This window comes from Phocoena sinus, chromosome 8 (assembly GCF_008692025.1).
Source record: "Phocoena sinus isolate mPhoSin1 chromosome 8, mPhoSin1.pri, whole genome shotgun sequence".
Lineage (NCBI taxonomy): Eukaryota > Metazoa > Chordata > Mammalia > Artiodactyla > Phocoenidae > Phocoena > Phocoena sinus.
In genome coordinates this window covers 94196225-94223565 of record NC_045770.1, presented here as the reverse complement: position 1 = coordinate 94223565, position 27341 = coordinate 94196225, and the positions used below count along the sequence as shown (strand labels likewise).

The 27341-nt window shown below is 38.6% G+C and overlaps 1 protein-coding gene across 1 annotated transcript in view; it reads right to left on the bottom strand.

Moving 5' to 3' along the window:
- Window positions 1–27341, bottom strand: part of HSD17B12 (hydroxysteroid 17-beta dehydrogenase 12) — a 163248-nt gene that overhangs the window by 97860 nt on the left and 38047 nt on the right. Inside the window, exons 2-3 of the mRNA XM_032640295.1 lie at window positions 14089–14135; window positions 6583–6658 (exon numbers count right to left, since the gene is read on the bottom strand). Of these exons, the coding sequence (XP_032496186.1) occupies window positions 6583–6658; window positions 14089–14135 (123 nt within the window). The remainder of the gene's footprint in view (window positions 1–6582; window positions 6659–14088; window positions 14136–27341) is intronic.

Below are 27341 nucleotides of genomic sequence, written 5' to 3'. Positions count from 1 at the left end.
TCTAATCCTACTATCACGTGGTTCTAGTTTTTTTTGTTTGTTTGTTTTTAATATTTATTTATTTATTTGGCTGTGCCGGGTCTTAGTTGCAGCACATGGGCTCTTAGTTGTGGCATGCAGGATCTAGTTCCCTGACCAGGGATCGAACCCAGGCCCCCTGCACTGGGAGCACAGAGTCTTAACCACTGGAACATCAGGGGAGTCCCAGTTCTAGTTTTATTAAACACAAAACAAGAAGCTCTTTATGTGTTCAATAATGCCTCATTGTCCTTATGTAGCTGAAATAAGCTAAATATACAAAGCACCATATTAACAACACCGATAGTGCATCGGAAAACCATGGAACAAACATGTTTGGTCAAATCCACACCTTAACTGCACAGATATGATCATAGGTAAGGACTGAAAAAGTGAAACTGACACTGTTCACCTTAACCTATTCCTCTGTCGACTACAGACCAATAAGATTTACATTTCTAAAAGTTTTGCATTTTAAAGCCGTGAAATTTCAGGGCCATCCTAAAGGTTTTCACCCTGACATAAGTCACAAAAAAAAGAAACATCATATTTGTTTTTTTATGCAAAGACAGAAATGTGTTTTTATAATCCAAGCTGATTAAATTGTATGCAATGAGAATTACTGATTGCCACATAATAATATGAACTATTAATAGCCCCATCTCTATATTCTGTGAACCAACAGGTTGTTCTGAAAGCCAGTCTCCTGTGCATTGTGCTTTATTGCAAGTAAAAACTCAGAGTTCAAAAATTATCCAGGGCTTCCCTGGTGGCGCAGTGGTTGAGAGTCCACCTGCTGATGCAGGGGACACGGGTTCGTGCCCCGGTCCGGGAAGATCCCACATGCCGCGGAGCGGCTGGGCCCGTGAGCCATGGCCGCGGAGCCTGCACGTCCAGAGCCTGTGCTCCGCAACGGGAGAGGCCACAACAGTGAGAGGCCCACGTACAACAACAACAACAACAAAAAATTATCCATGAGTTTTTTTTCCTTGACAAATCAAGATCGATAAAAATACTTAATATATTCATAATCCTGGCTAACAATGATAATAAAATAAGCTTATTATATGTGTGATGACTTTCAGTGTGTCACTTTCAGTGACAGGTATCCTTACAAAGAACTGTAATTTCATCTAAGCAATCAATCCTGAGAAAGCAGTTATCCATTGTTGGCGAAACATTTAGTTCCCTATGAAATTGTATATAATCCTTTTAAATTTTTTCTGAAGAACTTTGATGAGTAGACTGTCTTCCACATTCACCAGGAATTACTTCTCAAGGAATTACTTCTTGGGGATAGAATCCCCAAGTTTACATAATGACAGTAGCGAGTTAGAGGGTGAAAGGAGGCCTATTTCTCTCCAGTTGGCACTTAGTTCCTTTTTCAATCTCCGCCTTCCCTCTGAGATAGGGAAGAAAGAGGGATGAGTTTAACCAACTAGAGTGAGTGTAAGAGCTGGACTAGGAGAGACAAGTTAGTCTAGTTAAATGAACTTGTTTGACTTCTGTTTCCTGACTGAACTCTGACTGATACAGAAATTGGTGTCAGGAGTGCAAGCCCAAAATACAGACCTCAAAAGACTTTTATATTGGTTTGATGAGATGCAGCAGCATCACTACTAATCACGTTAACAGTGATCGCTGATTGTAGCAAAGGATCTACTGAAGAAGTGCCTTTAAGGATGTGAGTTTGGGAGAAATGATGACTACAAGGACTTGGAAAAGCAAATCAAAACCACATGGAGATATCACCTCACACCTGTCACAATGGCTATCATACAAAAAAACACAAATAACAAATGCTGGCAAGGATGTGGAGAAAAGGGAACCCTTCTACACTGTTGGTGGGAATGTAAATTGCTACAGCCACTATGGAGAACAGTATGAAGGTTTCTCAAAAAACTAAAAATAGAACTAAATGACCCAGCAATTCCACTCCTGGGTATATATCAAAAAAAAAAAAAACAAAAAAAAAAACCCAAGATATGGAAGCAACCTAAGTGTCCACCAATAGATGAATGGATAAAGAAGAGGTGTGTATATATACAACGGAATACTACTTGGCCATAAAAAAAGAATGAAATTTTGCCATTTGCAGCAACGTGCATGGACTTGGAGGGTATTATGCTAAGTGAAGTAAGTCAGATAGAGACAAATACTGTAAGATATCACTTACATGTGGAATCTAAAATATACAACAAATTAGTGAATATAACAAAAAAGAACAAGACTCAGATGAAGAAAACAAACTAGTGGTTATAAGTGGGGAGAGGGAAGAGCAGAGGGGCAATACAGGGGTAGAGCATTAAGACATACAAACTACTAAGTATAAAATAAGCTACAAGGATATATTGTACAACACGAGGAATATAGCCAATATTTTACAGTAACTATAAATGGAGTATAACCTTTAAAAACTGTGACTCACTGTATTGTATACCTGTAATATATACGATTGTCTATCAACTATACTTCAATAAAAAACAAAGACTGTGGTATGTGGCTTCTTCTGAATACACTGGAGCTCTTACAGAAAGAAAATGACAAGCTTGGGTCTTTAAGCTTTCAAGCTCACATTTATGATCAGGATCCAGAGAACTTCTATGACAGCCCCAATAAAAACTTTCATGTCTTATAGCCACAGAGCTCACCTGGCTAACATCAGATTTAACTGTGCCATCTGCAGAATTACAATGGAAGGTGAATTCCACAGACGCACCACGTTTCACGGATGAAAGCGAAACTGAATGAGAAAGAATGAGACCCTGAAACTGGGGATGAGGATATTTGGGTGGACTCTTTTGAAGCTAAGAATCTGGAAACACACACTGCCCCCTCAATGCTACTCTGAGCCTCCCTTGCCAGCGGAAACAGAAATAGCCTGCTCTCCTGTATCTGAAGAGATTAGCTTTCCCTGGCTTGAAAATCCTGTAATAACCTCACCATAAATATTGGGTTGGCCAAAAGTTCATTCAGGTTTTTCCCAAAAGAGCTTTTTGGCCAACCCAATATATGGGTAATTTGCTTGCAAGGGAATTCCTCTTCTCCTCAAGACCTAGCTGGACCATCCCTTACCACCACCCGTAATAGGGTTATATACTGACATTCTCTGGGGAACAAGTACAAAGTCTGATTCATGAAGTAATAATTTATACACAAAAATAGCTGTCAAATTTTGCTAATTTTTATTGGTAGAAAACCTGGAAAAATCTGTGTGAGAATAGATTCTAAGAGTGTTAGACTAAGGAAAACAAAATATAACACCAGATTGGGCCAATATATTTTATATGAGTCACTTACTAGAGATTTAGGATTTAACGGTTAGCTTATACAGCTAGAAGGGGCTCTAAGAGTTAACATGTTGCTGACTGAAATTTGGACTCCATGATAGCCCACATTTAATAAGATAGGGAGGCCACAACTTCCCATGGCATAATCTAGAGTCAAGGACCCAAAAGCATAAGCAAATAGAAATGTTGGAGTGAATCTATCATTGTAACTTACACACAATCCCTCTACCACTGTACCCCCAAGACGGCCCAGTAGATAGCTCCTCACTAAGGTTCCAGCTTGTCCATCATACGGGCAAAAGGTCATTAGTCTGGCCATTTCACACTCTGCCAGTCATAAAATTTGCCATGTTGCTACAACATAAGAACTCCCCATTTTCTCTCTCTGGTCCCTCATTTTTTCCTTCATGGTACTTACTACAAACTGCAATTATTTATTTGTCTTTTTTTGGTTTTGCTTATTTTGGTTTTGTTTATTGTTGTTGTTTTTTTTTTCCTATTTGTTTTTTCTGTCTCCTCCACTTGCATATATGTTCCATGAGGGCAAGGACAGCATCTACCTTGTTCACTACTGTATCCTAACTGCCTAGCACAGTACCTGGTACACAGGCATTCAATAAAGATTTGCTGAAGGCATAAACAGAGTCTGTCTGTCTTCACCAACATTAAATTCTGGTCCTTCCTTCTTCTGGAATACGTATGTTCAGGAAAACATTATCCTCTCAAAGATGATTTACATCTGAGTTAAAAACTTGTACAAACTTATAAATCTCCTCTGTGTATTTATTTCTTCAGCCTAGAATGGATGACCTGGTCTGCTGATATCACCTCTTCCATTAAATTTGTATTATGCCCAGAATAGCATTTTTCAAAATGTTCAACAACTAAAAAAAAAATGTTTTTCCTCATAATAAAAGGTCATTTCAGTGCCTTTACCATCTGTTCCTTCATGAAAAATGTTTCAACAGGATCCTGTCTTTCTCCAGAATCACATTTCTATCCACAGTCATGTGTCACCTCATATCACAAGTTAACCAAATTCTCAAATATCATTAAAGTATATCTTCTGACTCATTGGGCAATTTTTGTACAGGTTGGAGCACTTGCTGTGAGTGTCGTGAGGTAGCTTTTCTTGTTTCTGAATCAAATAAGTGGTGGATTAATTCATAGCATAACATTTCAAAATTCAACGTTCCATTTAATCAAAAGCTTCTATTTTCTGCCTATGAACGTTTATTTCTAGCAACTAGTAAGTGCATTCATTAACAGTCAGCTTTACAAACACACACACCCCACACACAACATTTTTATCACTATAAGAGTTATTATACACATGACTACAAGTAACTAAGAAAGAAACTACTAAGATCCAGGCAGTATGTTCAGTTCACCTACTACATAAGTAATAACTACCTCAGGCTCCTTAGTGTCATGGCTTAATTCAAATTCACACCTTAGCAAAACTACAAGATTCCGTACATCTTGGGCCTTCAGGGTTGGTTTTACATAGTTGAAACCTTGAAAGTTAAAATCCTTAAATGCCCAAGACTTATTGAATATCTCACTTTTGTAAAGATCTGTGCTCTCAACATGGTTAAAAAAAAAAAGAAAAAAGATTTAACACACGTTATACTAGGAATCTATGAAGATCTGTTTTTCACCTAAAGATAAAGTGCATCAATGTGTAATCTGTCCAACAGGACCAGCTATGGTCTGGGTAGAAATAATAATAAAAATATACATCTCACAAGGATGTTTGAAGGATCAAAGAGGATAATACATGTGAAGGAATAAATCAATAATAACGTATTATATAAATGTTAGTAGCAGGTGGTAGTGTTAATAATAAAATAAGTATGTTGTGCACCTTAAACTGCCATAATGTTATATGCCAATTATATCTCAGTAAAGCTGGGGAAAAAAATAAGAGAAAAATACAGTATATATCCTCTCTCATCTGAATGAATTAGGGCAGTTTGTTGGCTGGCTACATAGAGAAGTCAGTTACAGCAAGGAATCCTAGAAAATGATAAATACCCACTGTAACCATTTTATTTTCAATTAAACCATGAATAAGTGTAATTCTTTCACCAATCCTCTGTGTAGGGCCAAGTCCTTATCCGAGTTTAGATCTGCTACCTGGAATTCTAGTCTTTCTTACATAAACCACACTCATAATGCATTATTTATAATTGCAGTTTCAGCTCTCATAAAATGCAGCAAAAACTTCAACACATATGAAACAATCAAAACAAATTTCTTCTTACTTTTTCTAGTTTCCTCCAATATTTTGAATTTTTCTTGTTTACCCCTAACTTGACAGCCAATTTCTTTCTTTCTTTCTTTCTTTCTTTTTGGCTGCACCATGGGACTTCTGGGATCTTAGTTCCCAGACCAGGGATCAAACCCGGGCCCAGCAGTGAATGCGCTGAGTCCTAACGACTGGACCACCATGGAATTTCTGACAGCCAATTTCTAAAACAACTTGCTTTTCTCAGTTTTTTCAGAGCTTTGAACTTAGTTCTTGTATTCCCCTTTTTCAACTAGTATTGCATCAGTTTACAGAATATTAATAACAAAGGCACCCAGCATAAGTAAGTTTGGAAGCAAATACAACTGACTGTTCATAAGGAAACCATTTGACCTGTAGGAATGAAAGCAGACAAGCATCATACGGAGAAGCCTACAGGTAACAAATAGTTAGCACACTGGGAACACGAGTCAGTACATTTTACCAAGGAAATGGACAGCACTGGTTCATCCAGCTGGTTGGTTAACTGAATGTCAGTTGAAAGAGTTTTTGCCATATTATAATTCAGGTTTCAAGCATAACTAAGAAAAAAGTTCAAAGTAGTTTCCCTGTCACATGTGTATATGTTACCTTTTGCATTTCTTCCTCAATCATATATGATATACCATTTAAAGACAATGAAGTCAAAGAGTAAAAAAATGCAAGAATATTTAAATGAAACAACAGAAAAGGAATTCAGGTATTTAAGGAGAACATGATAAAATGATCAGAGAACTTGACTCCTGACAAAAGAACCTAAACGAGTCAGTTAAAGACATTTTACGCAAATTATAATGGTCCTATATTAATTTGAAAAAACTGATGATCCATCTGTGAAACATCCCATTAACAGCATGAAAAAGCAGCTTTCTGAACTATAAATAATTATGTCAATGCTAGATATCTGCTTGAAAACATTAAATTTAGACTAGCTATATTCCTTTTGTGATCATAACGGGAGGGAAGGGTGATGTGAGAACTTACTTATTTCACTGGAAACCTGGTTCAGTTTGTCCTGTGATCTGCTGATAAGGACAATCTTCATTCCACGCTTTGCTAACTAAAACAATAAAAGAGACACCAAACAGTTGAATGACACCTGCGTGTTTCACTTTAAAATGTAAATTATTGATAGATACAGTGTCATTTTAAGAAAATCTGACGATATGGTAATCCAAGTTAAAAAACTAATAAACCCCAGTGCAATGAATGGGCAAAACAAAATGAAGACTTTACAAAAAGATTCCCCAAAGGGTTATCTTTCTCAATCAAGCTAGTATATAAAAGTCATAGGGTTTTAGAAAAAGGAAGACTTTTACTTTTATTTTGGACTTGTCTATATTTAGTTTTTTTTAACCATAAGTATCTATTACTTTTTTAATTGAAAAATTAGCTTTAAAAACGTTTTCATTTTAGAGAGGATACATGAAGACTACAGAACTGGCAAAGAAAACCACAGTTGAAATGTTAGGAATTCCGGGCTTCCCTGGTGGCGCCGTGGTTGAGAGTCCGCCTGCCGATGCAGGGGACACGGGTTCGTGCCCCGGCCCATGAAGATCCCACATGCCGCGGGGCAGCTGGACCTGTGAGCCATGGCCGCTGGGCCTGCGCGTCTGGAGCCTGTGCTCCGCAATGGGAGAGGCCACAAGAGAGAGAGGCCCATGTACCGCAAAAAAAAAAACAAAAACAAAAAAGTTAGGAATTCCTAAAAATAGAATCAATTTTAAAATGTTTATTTAAACATTAGACTTTATGGACTACAAAGGCAAACTAAGATAGTTTACTGGATGACTTAAAAAAGAATTTCCTGAGGAGGACCCTCTATGTACCTCCCCAGTGCTGTATAAGTGCTTCATAGAATGAATGACTTATGGGAACATGGTTTCTACCCCAGAGACCCATAAATATAGTGGCAGAGGAAAAAAACACTGATATACACAGAACTTTTTAGTGAACTACTCCAGACAGTATATAAATGAGAATAAATTAGGTGCTATGAACTATAAGTGATTTAGTGAACTAATTTTCCAGTCCTAAATCCTCAAGCCAACTTTTATTAACAGTAATACTGCAAATGAGATGATATGGAAGAACATTTTTTATAAAGATAATTAAGGTTGGTAATAATTTACTAAATTAATCATTTATAAAACATCTAAAGAACCCATGAATATATACTGATAGTTTTTCTAAAAAATTAATGGGGAAGGAAGACCAAGGAAAAGCTGCTTTTTATAGAAAAACAGCATCTAATGTAAATGTAAAAGGACAGATATCATTATCATTAAAAAATTACCGGTTTTCTTCCCTAACTTAGGAAAGGAAATAGCCACCCAAGTCCAGGAAGCACAGGCCCAGGCAGGATAAACCCAAGGAGAAACACACCAAGACACATAGTAATCAAACTGACAAAAATTAAAGACAATGAAAAATTATTGAAAGCAACAAGGGAAAAACGACAAATAACATACAAGGGAACACCCATAAGGTTAAAAGCTGATTTCTCAGCAGAAACTACAAGCCAGAAGGCAGTGGCATGATATACTTAAAGTGATGAAAGGGAAGAACCTACAACCAAGATTACTCTACTTGGCAAGGATCTCATTCACATTCAACAAAGAAATCAAAAGTTTTACAGGAAAGCAAAAGCTAAGAGAATTCAGCACCACCAAACCAGCTCTACAACAAATGCTAAAGGAACTTCTCTAAGTGGGAAACACAAGAGAAGAAAAGGACCTACAAAAACAAACCCATAACAATTAAGAAAATGGTAAAAGGAACATACATTACTGATAATTACCTTAAACGTGAATGGATTAAATGCTCCCACCAAAAGACACAGGCTTGCTGAATGGATACAAAAACAAGACCCATATATATGCTGTCTACAAGAGACCCACTTCAGACCTAGGGACACATACAGACTGAAAGTGAGGGGATGGAAAAAGATATTCCATGTAAACGGAAATCAAAAGAAAGCTAGAGTAGCAATACTCATATCAGATAAAATGGACTTTAAAATAAAGAATGTTACAAGAGACAAGGAAGGACACTACATAATGATCAAGGGATCAATCCAAGAAGATATAACAATTATAAATATATATGCACCCAACAAAGGAGCACCTCAATACATAAGACAACTGCTAACAGCTATAAAAGAGGAAATCGACAGTAACACAATAATAGTGGGGGACTTTAACACCTCACTTACACCAGTGGACATATCATCCAGACAGAAAATTAACAAAGACACACAAGCTTTAAATGACACAATAGACCAGACAGATTTAATTGATATTTATAGGACATTCCATCCAAAAACAGCAGATTACACTTTCTTCTCAAGTGCACATGGAACATTCTCCAGGATAGATCACACCTTGGTTCACAAATCAAGCCTCAGTAAATTTAAGAAAATTGAAATCATATCAAGCATCTTTTCTGACCACAACGCTAGGAGATTAGAAATCAATTACAGGGAAAACAACTTAAAAAACACAAACACATGGAGGCTAAACAATACATTACTAAATAGCCAAGATATCACTGAAGAAAACAAAGAGGAAATCAAAAAATACCTAGAGACAAATTACAAAGAAAATACGATAAACCAAAACCTATGGGATGCAACAAAAGCAGTTCTAAGAGGGAAGTTTATAGCTATACAAGCCTACCTCAAGAATCAAGAAAAATCTCAAATAAACAATCTAACCTTACGCCTAAAGGAACTAGAGAAAGAACAAGCAAAACCCAAAGTTAGTAGAAGGAAAGAAATCATAAAGATCAGAGCAGAAATACATGAAATAGAAACAAAGAAAACAATAGCAAAGCTCAATAAAACTAAAAGCTGGTTCTTTGAGAAGATAAACAAAATTGATAAACTTTTAGCCACACTCATCAAGAAAAAGAGGAAGAGGACTCAAATCAATAAAATTAGAAATGAAAAAGAAGAAGTTACAATGGACACTGCAGAAATACTAAGCATCATAGGAGACTACTACAAGCAACTCTATGCCAATAAAATGGACAACCTGGAAGAAATGGACAAATTCTTAGAAAGGTATAACCTTCCAAGACTGAACCAGGAAGAAATAGAAAATATGGACAGACCAATCACAAGTAATGAAATTGAAACTGTGATTAAAAACCTTCCAACAAACAAAAGCCCAGGACCAGATGGCTTCACAGGTGAATTCTATCAAATATTTAGAGAAAAGCTAATACCAATCCTTCTCAAACTCTTCCAAAAAATTGCAGAGGAAGGAATACTACCAAACTCATTCTATGAGGCCACCATCATCCTGATACCAAAAGCAGACAAAGATACTACAAAAAAAGAAAATTACAGACCAATATCACTGATGAATATAGATGCAAAAATCCTCAACAAAACACTAGCAAACAGAATCCAACAACACATTAAAAGGATCATACACCACGATCAAGTGCGATTTATACTAGGGATGCAAGGATTCTTCAATATACACAAATCAATGTGATATACCATATTAACAAATTGAAGAATAAAAACCATATGATCATCTCAATAGAAGCAGAAAAAGCTTTTGACAAAACTGAACACCCATTTATGATAAAAACTCTCCAGAAAGTGGGCATAGAGGGAACCTACCTCAACATAATAAAGGCCATATACGACAAACCCACAGCAAACATCATTCTCAATGGTGAAAAGCTGAAAGCATTTCCTCTAAGATCAGGAACAAGACAAGGATGTCCACTCTCGCCACTATTATTCAATATAGTTTTAGAAGTCCTAGCCACGGCAATCAGAGAAGAAAAAGAAATAAAAGGAATACAAATTGTCACTGTTTGCAGATGACATGATACTATACATAGAGAATCTGAACGATGCCATCAGAAAACTACTAGAGCTAATCAATGAATCTGGTAAAGTTGCAGGATACAAAATGAATGCACAGAAATCTCTTGCATTCCTATACACTAATGATGAAAAATCTGAAAGAGAAATTAAGGAAACACTCCCATTTACTACTGCAACAAAAAGTATAAAATACCTAGGAATAAACCTACCTAGGGAGACAAAAGACCTGTATGCAGAAAACTATAAGACACTGATGAAAGAAATTAAAGATGATATAAACAGATGGACAGATATACCATGTTCTTGGATTGGAAGAATCAATACTGCGAAAATGACCATACTACCCAAAGCAATCTACAGATTCAGTGAATCCCTATCAAATCACCAGTGGCATTTTTTACAAAACTAGAACAAAAAATCATAAATTCTGTATGGAGACACAAAAGACCCCAAATAGCCAAAGCAGTCTTGAGGGACAAAAACAGAGCTGGAGGAATCAGACTCCCTGACTTCAGACTATACTATAAAACTACAGTAATCAAGACAATATGGTACCAGCACAAAAACAAATATAGATCAATGGAACAGGATAGAAAGCCCAGAGACAAACCCATGCACCTATGATCAACTAATCTATGACAAAGGAGGCAAGGATATACAATGGAGAAAAGACAGTCTCTTCAGTAAGTGGTGCTGGGAAAACTGGACAGCTACATGTAAAAGAATGAAATTACAACACTCCCTAACACCATACACAAAAATAAACCCCAAATGGATTAAAGACCTAAATGTAAGACTGGACACTATAAAACTCTTAGAGGAAAACACAGGAAGAACACTCTTTTACATAAATCACAGCAAGATCTTTTTTGATCCACCTCCTAGAGTAATGGAAACAAAAATAAACAAATGGGACCTAATGAAACTTGAAAGCTTTTGCAAAGCAAAGGAAACTACAAACACAATGAAAAGACAACCCTCAGAATGGGAGGAAATGTTTGCAAATGAATCAACATACAAAGAATTAATCTCCAAAATATACAAAGAGCTCATGCAGCTCAATATTAAAAAAACAAACAACCCAAACCAAAACTGGGCAGAAGACCTAAACAGACATTTCTCCAAAGAAGACATACAGATGGCCAGGAAGCACATGATAAGCTGCTCAACATCACTAACTATTAGAGAAATGCAAATCAAAACTACAATGAGGTATCACCTTACACCAGTTAGAATGGGCATCATCAGAAAATCTACAAACAACAAATGGTGGAGAGGGTGTGGAGAAAAGGGAACCCTCTTGCACTGTTGGTGGGAATGTAAACTGATACAGCCAATATGGATAAAAGTATGAAGGTTCCTTAAAAAACTAAAAATAGAATTACCCTATGACCCAGCAATCCCACTACTGGGCATATACCCAGAGAAAACCATAATTCAAAAAGACACATGCACCCCAATGTTCACTGCAGCACTATTTACAATAGCCAGATCATGGAAGCAACCTAAATGCCCATCGACCAATGAATGGATAAAGAAGATGTGGCACATATATACAATGGAATATTACTCAGCCATAAAAAGGAACGAAATTGGGTCATTTGTAGAGACATGGATGGGTCTAGAGACTGTCATACAGAGTGCAGCAAGTCAGAAAGAGAAAAACAAATATCGTATATTAACGCATATTATGTGGAACCCAGAAAAGTGGTACAGATGAACGGGTTTGCAGGGCAGAAACAGAGACACAGATGTAGAGAACAAACGTATGGACACCAAGGGTGGGAAGCGGCGGGGCTGGTGGTGGTGGTGTGATGAATTGGGTGATTGGGATTGACATGTATACACTGGTGTGGATAAAACTGATGACTAATAAGAACCTGCTGTATAAAAAATTAAATAAAATTCAAAATTTCAGAAAATTACCGTTTTTAAAACCACCCTAGTAACAACTAATTTAGGCAAAAAACAGCAACACATGTTGGGTGGAAGATTGTTGGGAAATGAAATATCCATACAGTCTCAAAGTATCATCCCACAGATTCTTTGTTAATTACAAAGGGGAAAAGGTACTTTTATAATGGAAAATTATGGTAGACAACATCTTAATAAATGATTTATTTTAACATAATCAATAAAGGAACAAATGGACTTCTTGTGGCTCCTGATAAGATAAACTCAAAAGAATACAGTATCACCTGTGTAGCATTCCTGCTAAAAAATATTTAACTTGAATCTAATCATTAGGAAACAATCAGACAAATCCAAATTGAGAAATCTACAAAACAACTGGCCTAGGTTTTTTTAAAAATGCCACTGTTATAAAAAAAAAAAAGAGAAAAAAAGCAGGGGCTAGGGAACTCTCCTAGTCAAGAGATATGACATTAAGAAGCAATGCATGGGGCTTCCCTGGTGGCGCAGTGGTTGGGAGTCCACCTGCCAATGCAGGGTACGCAGGTTCATGCCCCGGTCCGGGAAGATCCCACATGCCGCGGAGCGGCTGGGCCGCTGGGCCTGCGCGTGCGGAGCCTGTGCTCCGCAGCGGGAGAGGCCACAACAGTGAGAGGCCCACGAACCAAAAAAAAAAAAAAAAAAAGAAAAAGAAAAAAAGCAATGCATAATCCTTATATGGATTTTGGAACAAAAGAAGCAGCTCTATGAAATACATTAATGGGACAATTGGGAAACTTGTATATGGACTGTATATTGTATAATGGTATTGTGTCAAGTTAAACTTCCTATGTGTGACCACTGTACTGTAGTTACAACGGTGAATATTCTAGTTCTCAGAAGCTTCAAGCTGAAATATTTAGGAGTGAACTGTGACAATGTCTGTAACTCCCAAATAGTCCAGCCAAATTATAATTATAAGTTAAATGTAGCAAAATGTTAACATCTGGCGAATCCTTGTGAAAGGTGTATGGGTGTTCATTGTATACTCTTCCTGAAACTTTTCTGTAGTTTTTATACTCAAAATAAAAAGCTGGGAAAACAAAGGATTTTTTCTTTTAAAAAACCCTTTTTAAAGGACAAATGAGAGATTCAATGGATCTGTCAGGACCTTCCTCACAATCGGGCAATATCAGAGGCTATTGGTGCCTCTGTGGAACTGGAAGGCAGGGAAGCTCTCCTTCACAGGAGAGCTTGGTACAATGGTCTTCAAACTATCATGGTTTCCCTTCCTTCAATTACATTACAGAGAACTTGAATCTTTTGCCTGTGTCTGTCAGTATCTGTCCATCCATCACAGTCCTTCTTGTGAAAATGATGCCATGGACTTGTTTGGAGATGTAACCACTCTCTAAAAATCTGTCTACCTTTTGGAAAATAATCCAAAACAATTAACTTTAAAAACTCAGAACTATCTATAGTTACACAATATAAAATAAAATTACACTAAAACTTTCACAACTCCAACTTTCCAGGATAAAAAGTTTGACACACATTTTGCACAAAAATTTGTTTTAAAGTTGTGTTTAAGCAAACATAGCATTTCTAACAAGATCGAAACAAACTACATCTATTATATAGTGTAACACTATATTTGTGCTTTTAACTTCAAAAATCAAAACTACTGTAGGAGATCATTCTATATCTCTTCTTATATTCTTATACCAAAAAGAAAAGTCTTGTAAATTACCTACCTCTTCTGCATATGATTTTCCAATTCCATCAGTACTACCCGTGACAACTGAGAAAAGAAAAAAGTAACAGTTTAGTTTAAGAATTACAATGTAGAACTGATCACAATTAGGACCCACCAATTAGACACAAGAAGACCTGTGTAATACAGTTGACCCTTGAACAACATGGGTTTGAACTGCAAGGGTCCACCTATACGCGGATATTTTTTCCAATAAATACATACTACAGTACTACACGATCCAAGATTGGTTGAATCCACAGATGCAAAACCTCGGATGCAAGATCCAGTTACTGAGAGCCAAATGTAAAGTTATACTTGAATTTCCAACTGTATGGAGGGTCCATGCCCCTAACCCCCCCCATGCTGTTCAATGGTCAATTGTACTTGATGTAGAAGATGGAGCAATTACTAGTGGCTCAAATTTAGGAATGAATACCCATGACAATGGCTAAAATTTAAAAGATTGCAATACCAAGTGTTGACAAGGATGTGGAGCAACTAGAACTCTCATACATTGCTGGTGGCACTGTAAATTGACACAGTCATTTTGGAAAAACGATTTTACATTATGTCCAGAAATAAATGTGTGCCTATCTATGACTTAACAATTTCTAAGAGGTAATAGGCATCATGTTACCAAAACAATGTCCATGGTAGCTTTATTTACGTATAGTTGGTAAACATGCCCAAATAATAAACTACAAGAGAATGAGTAAGTAAATTATGATATATTAACACAGTATGCAATGAGAAGCCCTCTCACTGCTAAGAAGAGTAGTCCCTGCTCGCCTCAACTAGAGAAAGCCTGCACGCAGCAACAAAGACCCAACACAGCCAAAAATAAATAAAAATAAAATAACTTTTTTTTAAAAATCCTGGATAGCTCAGAATATGCCAGGACTAGAGATTATAAAATTTGCCTAAGGGATATCAAACCTTCCTTTTCCAGTTTCTCCAGTTTTTGGAGTTTGTAATGGGTACTGTTAGAGCACCAACCACATCCTCCCTTCCAGCACAGAGGTCTTCAGGCAATCCTCTTGCCAGAAGTGTTATCTGCTGTCAGCTCACAAGTGAGCATCTCCCAGGAACTGCCCTGAGCCAAAGGGAGCTGCCTTGCCCAAGGTTACAGTTCCTCCCCTGGACAGTACTAGTCCACACAAAGATCCAGCTCCCTTAAGCATCACTTAAGCATCTCTGAAGCACCATCCCAGGTTCAGAGCTTCCCGTGGGATCAGGTTTGACTCCTGCATCACAGTTTGACTTCTCCCTCTGCCCTACTCAGCTCCCTTTGCTTCCTCACAGGTGCTCTTCCTGAGAGCATCCCCCAAAACACCTCCCACATACACACATCTCACTGTCCAAGTTTATTTCCTGATGAACTACTGACAGCCTACAGTCAAGCTCCTTCTTTTTAAAGTGATTTTATCTATGTTTAATACATAACTTAGTCCAAAAAAGATAACAGTTACAAATTTTTAGGCCAAAAATACCAAGACTGGGGCTTCCCTGGTGGTGCAGTAGTTGAGAGTCCGCCTGCTGATGCAGGGGACATGGGTTCGTGGAAGATCCCACATGCCGCGGAGCGGCTGGGCCTGTGAGCCATGGCCGCTAAGCCTGCACGTCCGGGGCCTGTGCTCCGCAACTGGAGAGGCCACAACGGTGAGAGGCCCACGTACCACAAAAAAACAGGACTTTACCCCTATCCTTCTGCACCTTCCTATTCCATCCCCAGAAGCAACCATTTTCATTGCTTTTAATGGTTTTTCCTTATCTTTACATGTTCTAAATCCTATGCTACACTGTAATTTCCTGATTCATCAATATATTACTTGACTCATTAGGGTTGATGAGAACTTTTACTCCCTTTATATTTTCCCCATCCTTCCAATGAAGTTATATCACAAGATTCTGTCACTTGTCAGTGTTTACCTTATTGTAATACTGCAACTCAATTCTGATATTAACCACCCAGAGTTAGTACAGATCCCACAGGTGAAAGACATGGTCCCCAGCAAAACTGCCCACAATGCAGGCACCAGCCACAAGTTCAGGGGTCCCTAGGCCACCAACACTTGTGACTACTTGGCTACAAAGTTCCCGGTTCCCATAACTCCTCAGGTTCAATAATTCACTAGAATGACACACAGACCTCAGGATAACTTACAGTTCATGATTACAGCTTTATAATAAAGGATACAAATCAGGACCAACCAAATGAATAAGCCACTTAGGGCAAGGTCAAGGGTGGTCCCAAATGCAGAGCTTCCATGCCCTCTCTGAATCAGGGCAGGTCATCCCCCGACCCTCACCCAGCACATCAATGTGTTCACCCACTAGGAAGAATCTACATCAAGTTTCAGGGTCCAGAGTTTTCACTGGGTTTCATTACAAAGGCATGGCTGACTGAACCATTGGTCACAGGACTGAACTCAATCTCCAACCCCCCCCTTCCCTCCCCAGAGGTTGGAAGGTTGAGTTGGTATCACAAGGCTCAAAGCTCCAATCTTCTAATCACATGGTTGGTGTTTCTGGCAGGACCAGCCCCCATCCTGAAGCTCTGTACAGTCCCACCTTGAGTGATTTCATTAGTATAAACTACCAGAGCCCACCATAAATAACAAAGACACTCCTATCACTTAAGAAATTCCAAGGATCTAGATGCTCCCTCCCAGAAACAAAGGTCAGTCAAATTCTTTATTATACAACAATTACTGTGGCTAGAAAAATATACTATCCACTAGTGAACCAAACAGTATAGTAGAATTACATTCTCTTTCCTAATCAACGTTTTTGTTCTCCTGGAATTAAAATTGCCTTTTTATTGCATTTGCGTAGTTTTCTTTTTAAATTTTCCCCCAGTCTCTAACAGCCTCTCGATATAATTTTCCACATGATCAACCCCATCAATTTGTTCCATTACTTTTTTTTTTTTCCCCTTAAAGATCGCCTTCACAGAGCACTCCAGCTTTCATCCTACTCCAACCTGGAATACTCTGTGGCACAGCTATTGTTCTAGAACATAATCTTGGGAATTCCCTTAGACTGTCTCTCCTGGGTTGAAGCTCTTCTTTTCTAGATCTTGTTCTATTCCCTCATTATGCAGCACATCTAGCTTCCCAAGAAAGGATGCATGAAGATACATTTTGTAAACATTTTAAAAGCAAATTTTAGATTTTAAAATAAGTTTTAGACTTACCAAAAAAAAAAAAAAGTGAAGATAATCCGTATACACCAAGCCAGTTTATCCTATTACTAACATCTTACATTACTATGGTAAATTTGTCACAATTAATGAACCAATTATGATACATTAACTAAAGTTCACATTTTTTCAGACTGTCTTGTGACTGAGTGTCCTTCTGTTGTAGGATGCCATCCAGAATATCATAGTAAATTTGGTTATCACATCTCTTCGTGTGACAGTTTGAAGCAAATTTTTTTACATTTTTATATCTTTAAAAATAAAGTCTATTTCTAACTTCACACATAATAGTTTAACTAGTGTGGACAAAGAATGTCGCCTGCCATATCAGTAAACAATGGATGTTGAGGCCATCAAGCCACAGCCACCCCCAAGTGTGCACCCTGAGGGGGTTCAGGATGGAGAGAAACAGGATACTGGCCTTCTAGGGTGCATATCAAAGGAATGACTTCAATAAACGCAGTCTCTTGCATCTTCCCATACATGGAAAAGTGCTAAATTCATTAACTGGAGAAGTCTGGTTTTCTTTAATTAACAGCAATCTTTTGATTACTTGGTTTTGTTGCGAAAACTCCTATGTAACCCGTCTCCTCCCTTACCTCCCTCAGTGCTATTTGAGAGGCTGTCTCCTGGGCTTAAGTCCTCAGTATGTCCACCAAATAAAATATAATTTTCAACTTCTAGGTTGTGCATTTGTTTTTAAGTTGACACTAGGTATGGAATTCTAAACAGATCACTTTTAACAAAAAATTAAAAACAACTCTCCATTGCACCAGTGTTGTTTAAAAAGAATGTTTCACCATTCTGATTTCAGACAATTTGCAAATGAACTTTTTGGTCACTGGGGCTTTTAGGATTGTTACTTAATCTTTAGGACTCTGTCCTGGTAACAGAGCTTGGGCTGGGTGCTTTTCCATTCATTGGTGCTGATGGGCCTGAAAATCCATGATCTTCCATTCTGGCAATTTTCTTATGTATTAATTCTTTGATAATTTCTTCACATTCTTCTCTAGAATTTCCATTAATCAGAGTTCAGACTGTAAGAGTTTCTCTGTGAATGTTACTTTTCTTCCTGTTTACTTTCCTGGAAATTTCTTCAACTTTTATCTTCCAAATGTCCTACTGACTTTTTAAACTTAAGTTGTCGATCTTTCAATTTTGAAGAGCTCTTCTGTATTCTGATTGCTCTTTCTCTTTTTAAAGCAGCAGTTTACTCTTATTATAAATCCACTATCTTCTCTTATCTCTGAGGACATTAATTAGACTTTGTTTACATATTTATACTTTCTTCTACTCTTTTATTCTGTTTCCTCTAAATTCCTTTTGATTGTTTTGGTCTCTCTCATCTTGGAGGCAATAACATGGCAATTAGTGTACACGGGTGGGATGACTATGCTGTGACTCCCACTACAGGGTAATCGATGGGCAAACCAGCTTTTTGATTAGGGAATCCACAAGTCAGTATCTGCATTTTCCCTAGGACCCTTCAGTATCTCTTAAGCATTTCCCAAATTCCAGTCTTCTGGGTAGTTGGGCAGCTGTTAGTCTGTAGACTTTTCACCTAACCCCTGTTCTCAGTCTCATATCTCACCTCTGCCCTCTTCTGTGCCCAATTTTCTGGAGTCTCAAGTACATCTGGTTCAGTGCCCTTCCCCATCCCTGTCTTTTGAGGTACCTGATAACTTGTAATTCCTGTGCTTTTCTGGGGTGCAGAGCAAACTTGCTTGCTTCCCAATGGTGGACCATCCACGAGCACTCAGGTGTCGGCACGGTGAGGTAAGTTATCACTCTTCCAACTTCATTTGCTGTGACTGGCGATGAGGGATTTCAGAAGTTCCCTAGTTTCATCAAAATGGTGCTTTCTGTTCCTTATTCTCCTAATTATTAGAGAGGATTTCCAAGAGATAAAAGGCTAGAAATACTGTTACTTGGCTATTTTAAAACTGGAAGTCCCCCAAGGTCCCTCTTAAACATTTTAAAGTAGACGAAGTTGAGAATAAATACTAAACACACTTCTCAAAAGATTTAGCTTTATGCTCCCAACAAGAACATTTTTTCCTATCATCTGCTATTAACTATCAAATTTAAAGCAAACTAACACTTTTTAGAAACTTATGTGTATGACTACAGAGAATACAATGATGTATAAGACCCACTGCGGTTATTAGGTGTTCCATAAATCACCCATTTCACGGTTAAGACTTCAAATATTAAACAGAAATAATATGACTTTAAATTGTATAAATATTAACAAATTTTTAATTGTATAAATATTAAAAATTTAGCCTCTGATCTTTTTAGATAGATAAAAATATCACTTTTCCATATTCTGATAATTCTCAAAACCAAATGCAGAACTGTATAGTTACACATAAGTCAGATACTGCCTCACAAGTATGTTTTTTTCCTGAGAAAATAGAAAAGTATAAAAATTATTTTTATGGGCACAAAGAAACAAAAAATAAAATTGGACACCAGAGCCTCCTTTATTCATCTCTGTAAGCACCACTGCAGTTCTATAACAATCAGAGTCATGTACAATGGCCAGGCAATGGGGGATCAAGTATCATTTCCCCATCAAAGGAAGTGACAAATTCTTTAGTTCTCTAAGTCATATGATAGGTAATATCTTTGAAATAATGTACAGACACAATCAAGTCATCTGTCAAACTTTACTCATAAAAGTTTTACTTGATGCCAAAAAATAATAAATTTGTTTATTTAAGACAGGGAGGATGGGGACAAGGATTATCCTGCCTTTGCTTTTAAAGATATATTCTTTGCTTTAAAGCTACATACCTTCCAACAGTAGTAGCAGAGACAGCAGCTCATAGTTGGATAGAAAAAAAATCCTTGGTTCTTCCCTGGTGGCGCAGTGGTTAAAAGAATCCGCCTGCCAATGCAGGGGACACGGGTTTGAGCCCTGGTCCGGGAAGATCCCACATGCAGCAGAGCAACTAAGCCCGTGCGTCACAACTACTGAGCCTGCACTCTAGAGCCCACAAGCCACAACTACTGAAGCTAATTAAAGCATACCTTAAATCAAAACTCTTTTGGCAGTTGTTCTGGGGCACTGGGGAAATACAGGGAAGAGGTTACTATTTTTTACTCTTCTTACTGTTGGTATTTTTTAACCATGTGCTTGTATTGCCTTTCCAAAAACAGAAGTCCTTTCCTACCAGCAATAGAAAGATGGTGTAAACTGATCCAGCAGGTTCTTCATCTATTCCAGTTTTCCAAAAATCAGTGTAGCACTGCTTAAGTCAGTGTTTCCTAAGGTCACCTAATACATTCTTAAAACTGATTTTTAAAAAATTAAATTTAATAGAAATCTTAATTACTGGACTATTTACTTAACTACTTGATTATTGTAAAAGACTACCAGTTTCAATAAATATAGTGTAAAATATGTATGTAAAAAAACCATTAACATTTTAAAATATTCATCAATGCAGTACCTAAGATCATTTCTTGGTAGGTCTTTTGAGAAACATGATCTAAGCACTATCACCCTGATATACCTACCACCTTGCAATGAAAACCAAATGAAACAAAGACCAGCTTCCAAATTAGAAATACTGCTTGTTTTTTGCATTTTCTTAAGATGAAAAAATTAAGCACTCATAGCCATACAAAACGATGATGCCATGTGCAAAAGCAATCCTGGGGACCCATTCTTCTTATGTTATGTACACACACGGGCCAGAGCCTGCTGTCTTCCTCAGTACCCATCCTTCCCTTCCTTCTTTGCAGCAATCGTGGCCTGGAATACAACCTCCCTAGCAGCTAGGTGTGGCCATGGGATTAAATCTTGAAAATAAGATGCAGTGTTGTGAGGGACTTTGAGAAAGGCTGCTTAGAGGAGTGACTCAGCAGGGAGAGGCCCCTTTCTGCCCATCGTCTAGCCAATTCAAAAAATGATGGCTGTAGCTCCAGCAGTCTTGAACCAGGAAGTAACCTTGAGGTAGAAACCATGGGCTAAGATGAAGGAACATACTCGTAGAAATCAAGGTTTTTCATGACTCCATGGAATTTCTATGCCAGGTTTTTTCTTCAACCAATCAGTTCTTTTTTTATTAACTGCTTACCACAGAGAATCAAACATACACAAAAAGTGGGAATTCCCTGGCAGTCCAGTGGTTAGGACTCCGAGCTTCCACTGCAGGGGCCGCAGGTTTGATCCCTCGTTGGGAAACTAAGATCCTGCATGCTGCGAGGAGTAGCCAAAAAAAAAAAAACCAACATACACAAAAAGTCTGTCTGGTCTTCTTTAAACTGGGTGAAAAATAAATAAACTTCTATATTGTTAAAGTGACTATTACAGGGCCAGAAAAGCAAGAGTAAGCTGTCACTAAATTGTTAAAACAAAGTATTTAATATTGATAAAATAAATTTTCACATCTTGAGGTATAGGGAAGCCATTCTGGCTTATATATGAGTTAACTTGAATTTTATTTTAACTGAAACAGTCTGCTTGTGGCCTATCAAACACACACTGTACATCTGCTTTAATTAGTAAAGAAAAGGGCGCACTGATGAGAAGTAAAGAATGTCCACGTTAAAAATAAAGATTAACTGTCTCCCTTCCCGGGACGCCAATGCTGGTGCTCCTTTGATGATAAGACTCCCTTCGCCAAGGCCATACTGACTCACCGTGTACATGCTGGTCGTTTTTTTGGAAACCTTGAAGAAATGTATCCCTAAGTTGTTTAATGTTCTCTCTTCTGACAAGATATAAAACCATACTGAAAACCAGGCTTCGCAGGAGCAGTTTCTCAAGAGTTATCTGAAGGCTGTTCTCCCAGCTATAGTTCTCGGTTCAGTTCAAATAAAACTCTTTTTCTAGTCTCATTACTGATTGTTTATTATTTTCATCGACACTATTCACATCATTATAAGGCTATTTGCTCAAGGTACTTCATTGATATTATTCAGTTAATTCTCACAACAGCTCTCACCCTAGTCTAAGCTATCATCCCAACACACAAGGACTTGTGCAATGACCCTTTCAGTTCCTTCCCGCTTGATTCATGCAATACACAGCTAAGAATTATCTTTCTCAAACACCATTTTTAAGATCTCATTCTTCTGTCAAGAAGCAACAATAATTCCCTATTGCTAATTATATAAAACCTGGAACACAAATCTAGTCACGTCTCTCCATTGCCACCACCTGGGGCTACCAGCATTCATCTCCCACAAGAACTACTGCAACAGCCTTCTAACTACTTCACCTGCTCCCTTTTTTAAAAAAAATTTATTTATTTATTTTTATTTTTGGCTGCATTGGGTCTTTGTTGCTGTGCACGGGCTTTTCTCTAGTTGCGGCGCGCAGGCTTCTCATTGGGTGGCTTCTCTTGCTGCAGAGCACGGGCTCTAGGCACGCAGGCTTCAGTAGTCGTGGCACTCGGGTTCAGTAGTTGTGGCTCGCAGGCTCTAGAGCGCAGGCTCAGTAGTTGTGGCACACGGGCTTAGTGGCTCCGTGGCACGTGGGATCTTCCCCGAGCAGGGCTCAAACCTGTGTCCCCTGCATTGGCAGGCGGATTGTTAACCACTGCAACACCAGGGAAGCCCCTTAATCCCTTTCATATACCTCTCCAACTCATTCTCCGCACTGCAGCCAAAGTGACCACTCCATTGGGCAGATCTGACATCACTTCCCTGCCCAAAATCTGTCAGTCATTTCCCACTGCCCTTATTCTTTACAAGGTCTTCCATGAGCTGACCTCACCTCTCATCACTTTCCCCCTACCACCCACTGCCCTAGTCATGCTGAATTTTTTCTAGTTGCTACAAGGTAACATGCTCTCTTTTCACAAATGGTGTTCCCTCTACTCCCAATTTCACATCCCCCACTTTCTCTCTCCCATCCTTGACATATTCACTTGAACATCTCCTCTCCCTTAAGCTTTCCTTGACCTCTAGACTAGCAGGCTCTCATAGCTCACTGGCCCCATGGTACTCTGTACCTCCCCTGCATGACATTCATCATATAGGTTTCCATAAGGGTCTGGGTCACCACACTCTAAGGGCTAGCGCGGTGCCTGGCAAAAAGTAGATGATGAATGAGGTTTTGTGAGATAAGTGAATGAGTAAAAGGAGATTATGAATGGAAAACTAGCCTCTTGTGACACTCCCCACTGCTTTACCCACTTTTTTAGAAATAACACCCAATCACCTACTGTACACAACCCCACCTATTCTTCAGCCCCTCTCAACATCAAGAATCAGTGATCTAAAATAAAATTTAAGAAATTTCAGAGAGAAGTTTAACTTAGTTTATGATGAATCTACAGATACACATTTCCAAAGGACAGTTCTCTGTTCTTGTCATTAAGATTGGCTTCTTCAATTAACACTTGGTGTTCTCAGATCCCACTTTGCCATGGAGCAAGTGGATAACTTAAGGTAGTTTTCAACAATACACAGAAAAAAGCTACAGGTATTGCCCATGCATAACCCAGTGGCCTCAGGTATTACCCACAACCCTATGGGTTTTGAGAGTAATTTATGACAGCCAGGGCCAGAACTGAGGTAGAGGAAGGAGAGAAGGGAGGGGGGAAAAAGGAGATTCAAAAAGGCTTATGTTTTCATATATAAATATAACACCAGAAACCAAATTTGCAAGCCTTTGCGAAGATGGAAACAGACAACTATAAAGAATATCCCAACTTGGCATCCAGAAGTGTCTAGCTTGTTACAGATTATATAAAATACTGGCAACTGACCAGGGCTCAGCTTCCAGATTTTATAAAGTCAACAAAAATGCTTCTGTTTGTGTAGGTTAAAAATATTCGACTCTTTTTGTCCTCAACTTGCTAGGAACAGATATTTTTAGTAAGAACCCAATCAATCTTATCAAAATCAAACATCAAAAATAGACTAGAGGAACACTGGAAGCACACACGCTATTTTTAGCTCTTCTCTCTATTCTCTGCCACTACCCACCAAATTCTGACTGCAGAGCCCATGCATAAGAGCTTAAGTTATTCCAAGCAGGTTCCTTCTCCTGACCCTTCCCTCCCCACCCGTCCCCCAACACCTGAATGCTGAAAACACTCGATTGATTAAAGATTAATACTGCCGCAAACCACGACAGCTGCCGTTCCTCTGAGTGCTTTTGCGGGGTGGGGAGAATAGAAAATGACAGAGACCTTGCATCAGTATTCCTCTTGGGGATCTATTACAGGGAAAGAAAATTGCTATTTCAATCCCCTTTTGTTGCTAAAAATAGCAGTCTCAATTGATTCAGGCAAACAGGGAACAGGCTTAGCCAGGCTGAATTTAGAAACCACTGAAGTCCTAACAGCAAACGCTAAAGTAGTCTAACACATGCCAGCTCATATTTAACAAAGAACAAAGAAGAGAGGCATGCAGCCTGCAAGTTAATAAAACAGCAGCAACTTCCTGCATTTTTATTAAAGAGAAGCAGTGAAAGTGATGCAAAATAAAGACAACTACAACTTGTTCTCATCATATTTTATTAAAGAATTTTTATAAGAAAAACAATCAGATTATGCATCAAGCTTGATACTGTGGGCATTTCCCACAACTTCACGGCTGGGGGAAGTACACACCTCTTCTCAAGTACAGTATACTACTATGGAAAGAAAAGGGTCAGTTTACAAACATGCTATCCCAGTACTGCATAGGCCCCTCTCCCACTACGTCCTCTTGGGTTCCCTACTGAACAGCTCTCTCTCTCTCTTAACCTTCCCTCCTTTTCCCTTGACCCAACCAAATGGGGCAGACAGTTATAATCTGCCACTTCAAAAACTAACAAACAAAAGCAAAACAGAACAAGACAACATTCAAAGCACCCAGAGGTTCAGAACAGAGAAAAGGAAGAAACTGCAAAAAGTAGGATCCACTTAAGGCAGCTAATCCCCTGGGCCCACTTCCAGGCAAGGCCGGGTAATAACATTCTGGCGGCACCAAAACCCAAAAATATCTCCTGCCTGATTCTTTCACTTTACTTGGTTAACTGAAAACCTTGGCAGAAAATGATTCATTTCAGTGAATGCCACATCCTCTTTAAAATGCAAACCCTTGCACAAGAATTAAAGGTTATCAATCCTTCTGCCTCTGCGTGATTTAGTGGATTCAAACTGCTTTGTGGCTTCCTTTGGGAATACCCAAAATGTGAGGGTAACACACAAGGGGCCTCCTGAGAGTAGGAATTCTGACCGGGAACAAAGAGGTTACTACTTCTGGATCACAGGCCTAGTAAGACCCCAGAGGAAAGCCTTTATTTAGGCTTTTGCCATTTAAGTACAAAGGGAGCATGTGAAGTGGTTAAGAACATGGGTGGTAAAATCAGACCAGCAAGGTGCCAAGTCCAGGTTCAAATGCAAACTCTGCCAACCATCAGGAGCTACTTAACCTCTACTGTCTCAGTTTCTTTATCTATAAAGTGAAGACAACACCATCTGCCCCACAGAGGTACTGTGAAGACTCAATACAATAATGTTAATAATAGTACTCACCATACTGGATTGTTTGAGAATTAAACAGCATAACGTATACAATGTACTTAGCATGGAACTTACCATATTATAAATTCTCAACAAATATTAGCAATAGATGAGGAATATTAGAAAGTGGAAGGGGTACAGAAAGGAAAATTAAGAAGCTACTAAAAGTACATCAAAAGTATATGCAACGAAAGAAAAAAATAGGTAGGTTGGACCTCATCAAAACTAAATTTGTGGGCTTCCCTGGTGGCGCAGTGGTTGGGAGTCCGCCTGCCGATGCAGGGGACGCAGGTTCGTGCCCCGGTCCGGGAGGATCCCACGTGCCGCGGAGCGGCTGGGCCCGTGGGCCATGGCCGCTGGGCCTACGTGTCCGGAGCCTGTGCTCCACGGCAGGGGAGGCCACAACAGTGAGGGGCCCGATGTACCGCAAAAAAAAAAAAAAAAATTAAAAATAAAAACTACATTTGTTTGTACATCAAAGGACAATATCAAGAGAGTGAAAAGACAAACCAAAGAATGGGAGAAAATATTTGCAAGTCATATCTAATAAGGGACCAATATCCAAAATATATAAAGAATTTCTACAACTCAACAACAAAAAGACAACCCAATATTAAAATGGTCAAGACCTGCATAGATATTTATCCAAAAAAGATATACAAGTGGCTAACAAGCACATGAAAACATGTTCAACATCATTAGGAAAACACAAGTTAAAACTACAATGACAAACTAGTTTGGCCATAATTTTTTTAAAAAAGAAAATGGAAAACAGCAAGTGTTGGTCAGGACGTACAGAAAGTGGAGTCCTTGGGGACTTCCCTGGTGGTGCAGTGATTGAGAATCCGCCTGCCAATGCAGGGGACACAGGTTCAATCCCTGGTCAGGGAAGATCCCACATGTCGCGGAACAGCTAAGCCCATGTGTCACAACTACTGAGCCTGCACTCTAGAGCCCAAGAGCCACAACTACTGAGCCTGAAAGCCACAAGTACTGAAGCCTGCATGCCTAGAGCCCATGCTCTGCAAAAACAGAAGCCACCACAATGAGAAGCCCGCACACCACAATGAAGAGTAGCCCCCGCTCTCCACAGCTAGAGAAAGCCCGCGCACAGCAACAAACACCCAACACAGCCAAAAATAAATAAATAAATAAAGAAAGAAAGAAAGAAAGAAAGAAAGAAAGAAAGAAAGAAAGAAAGAAAAAGATCTAGCAGTAATTTTCTCTGCGTGATAGTGAAATTATGCAATTAAAAAAATAAAAGAAAGAAAGTGGAGTCCTTGTACATTGCTGGTAGGAAAGCAAGATGGTACAGCCACTGGGGAAAAACCATTTAGTGGCTCCTCAAAAAGATAAACACAGATTTACCATGTGACCCATTAATTCCATTCCTAGGTATATACTCAAAAGAATTGAAAACCGCATTCAAACAGAAACTTGTACATTAATAGCCCAAAAGTTGAAACAACCCAAATGTCCATCGACTGATGAATGGATAAACAAAATGTGGCATACCCATACAATGGAACATTACTCAGCCATAAAAAGGAATGAAGTACTGGCACATGTTACAAT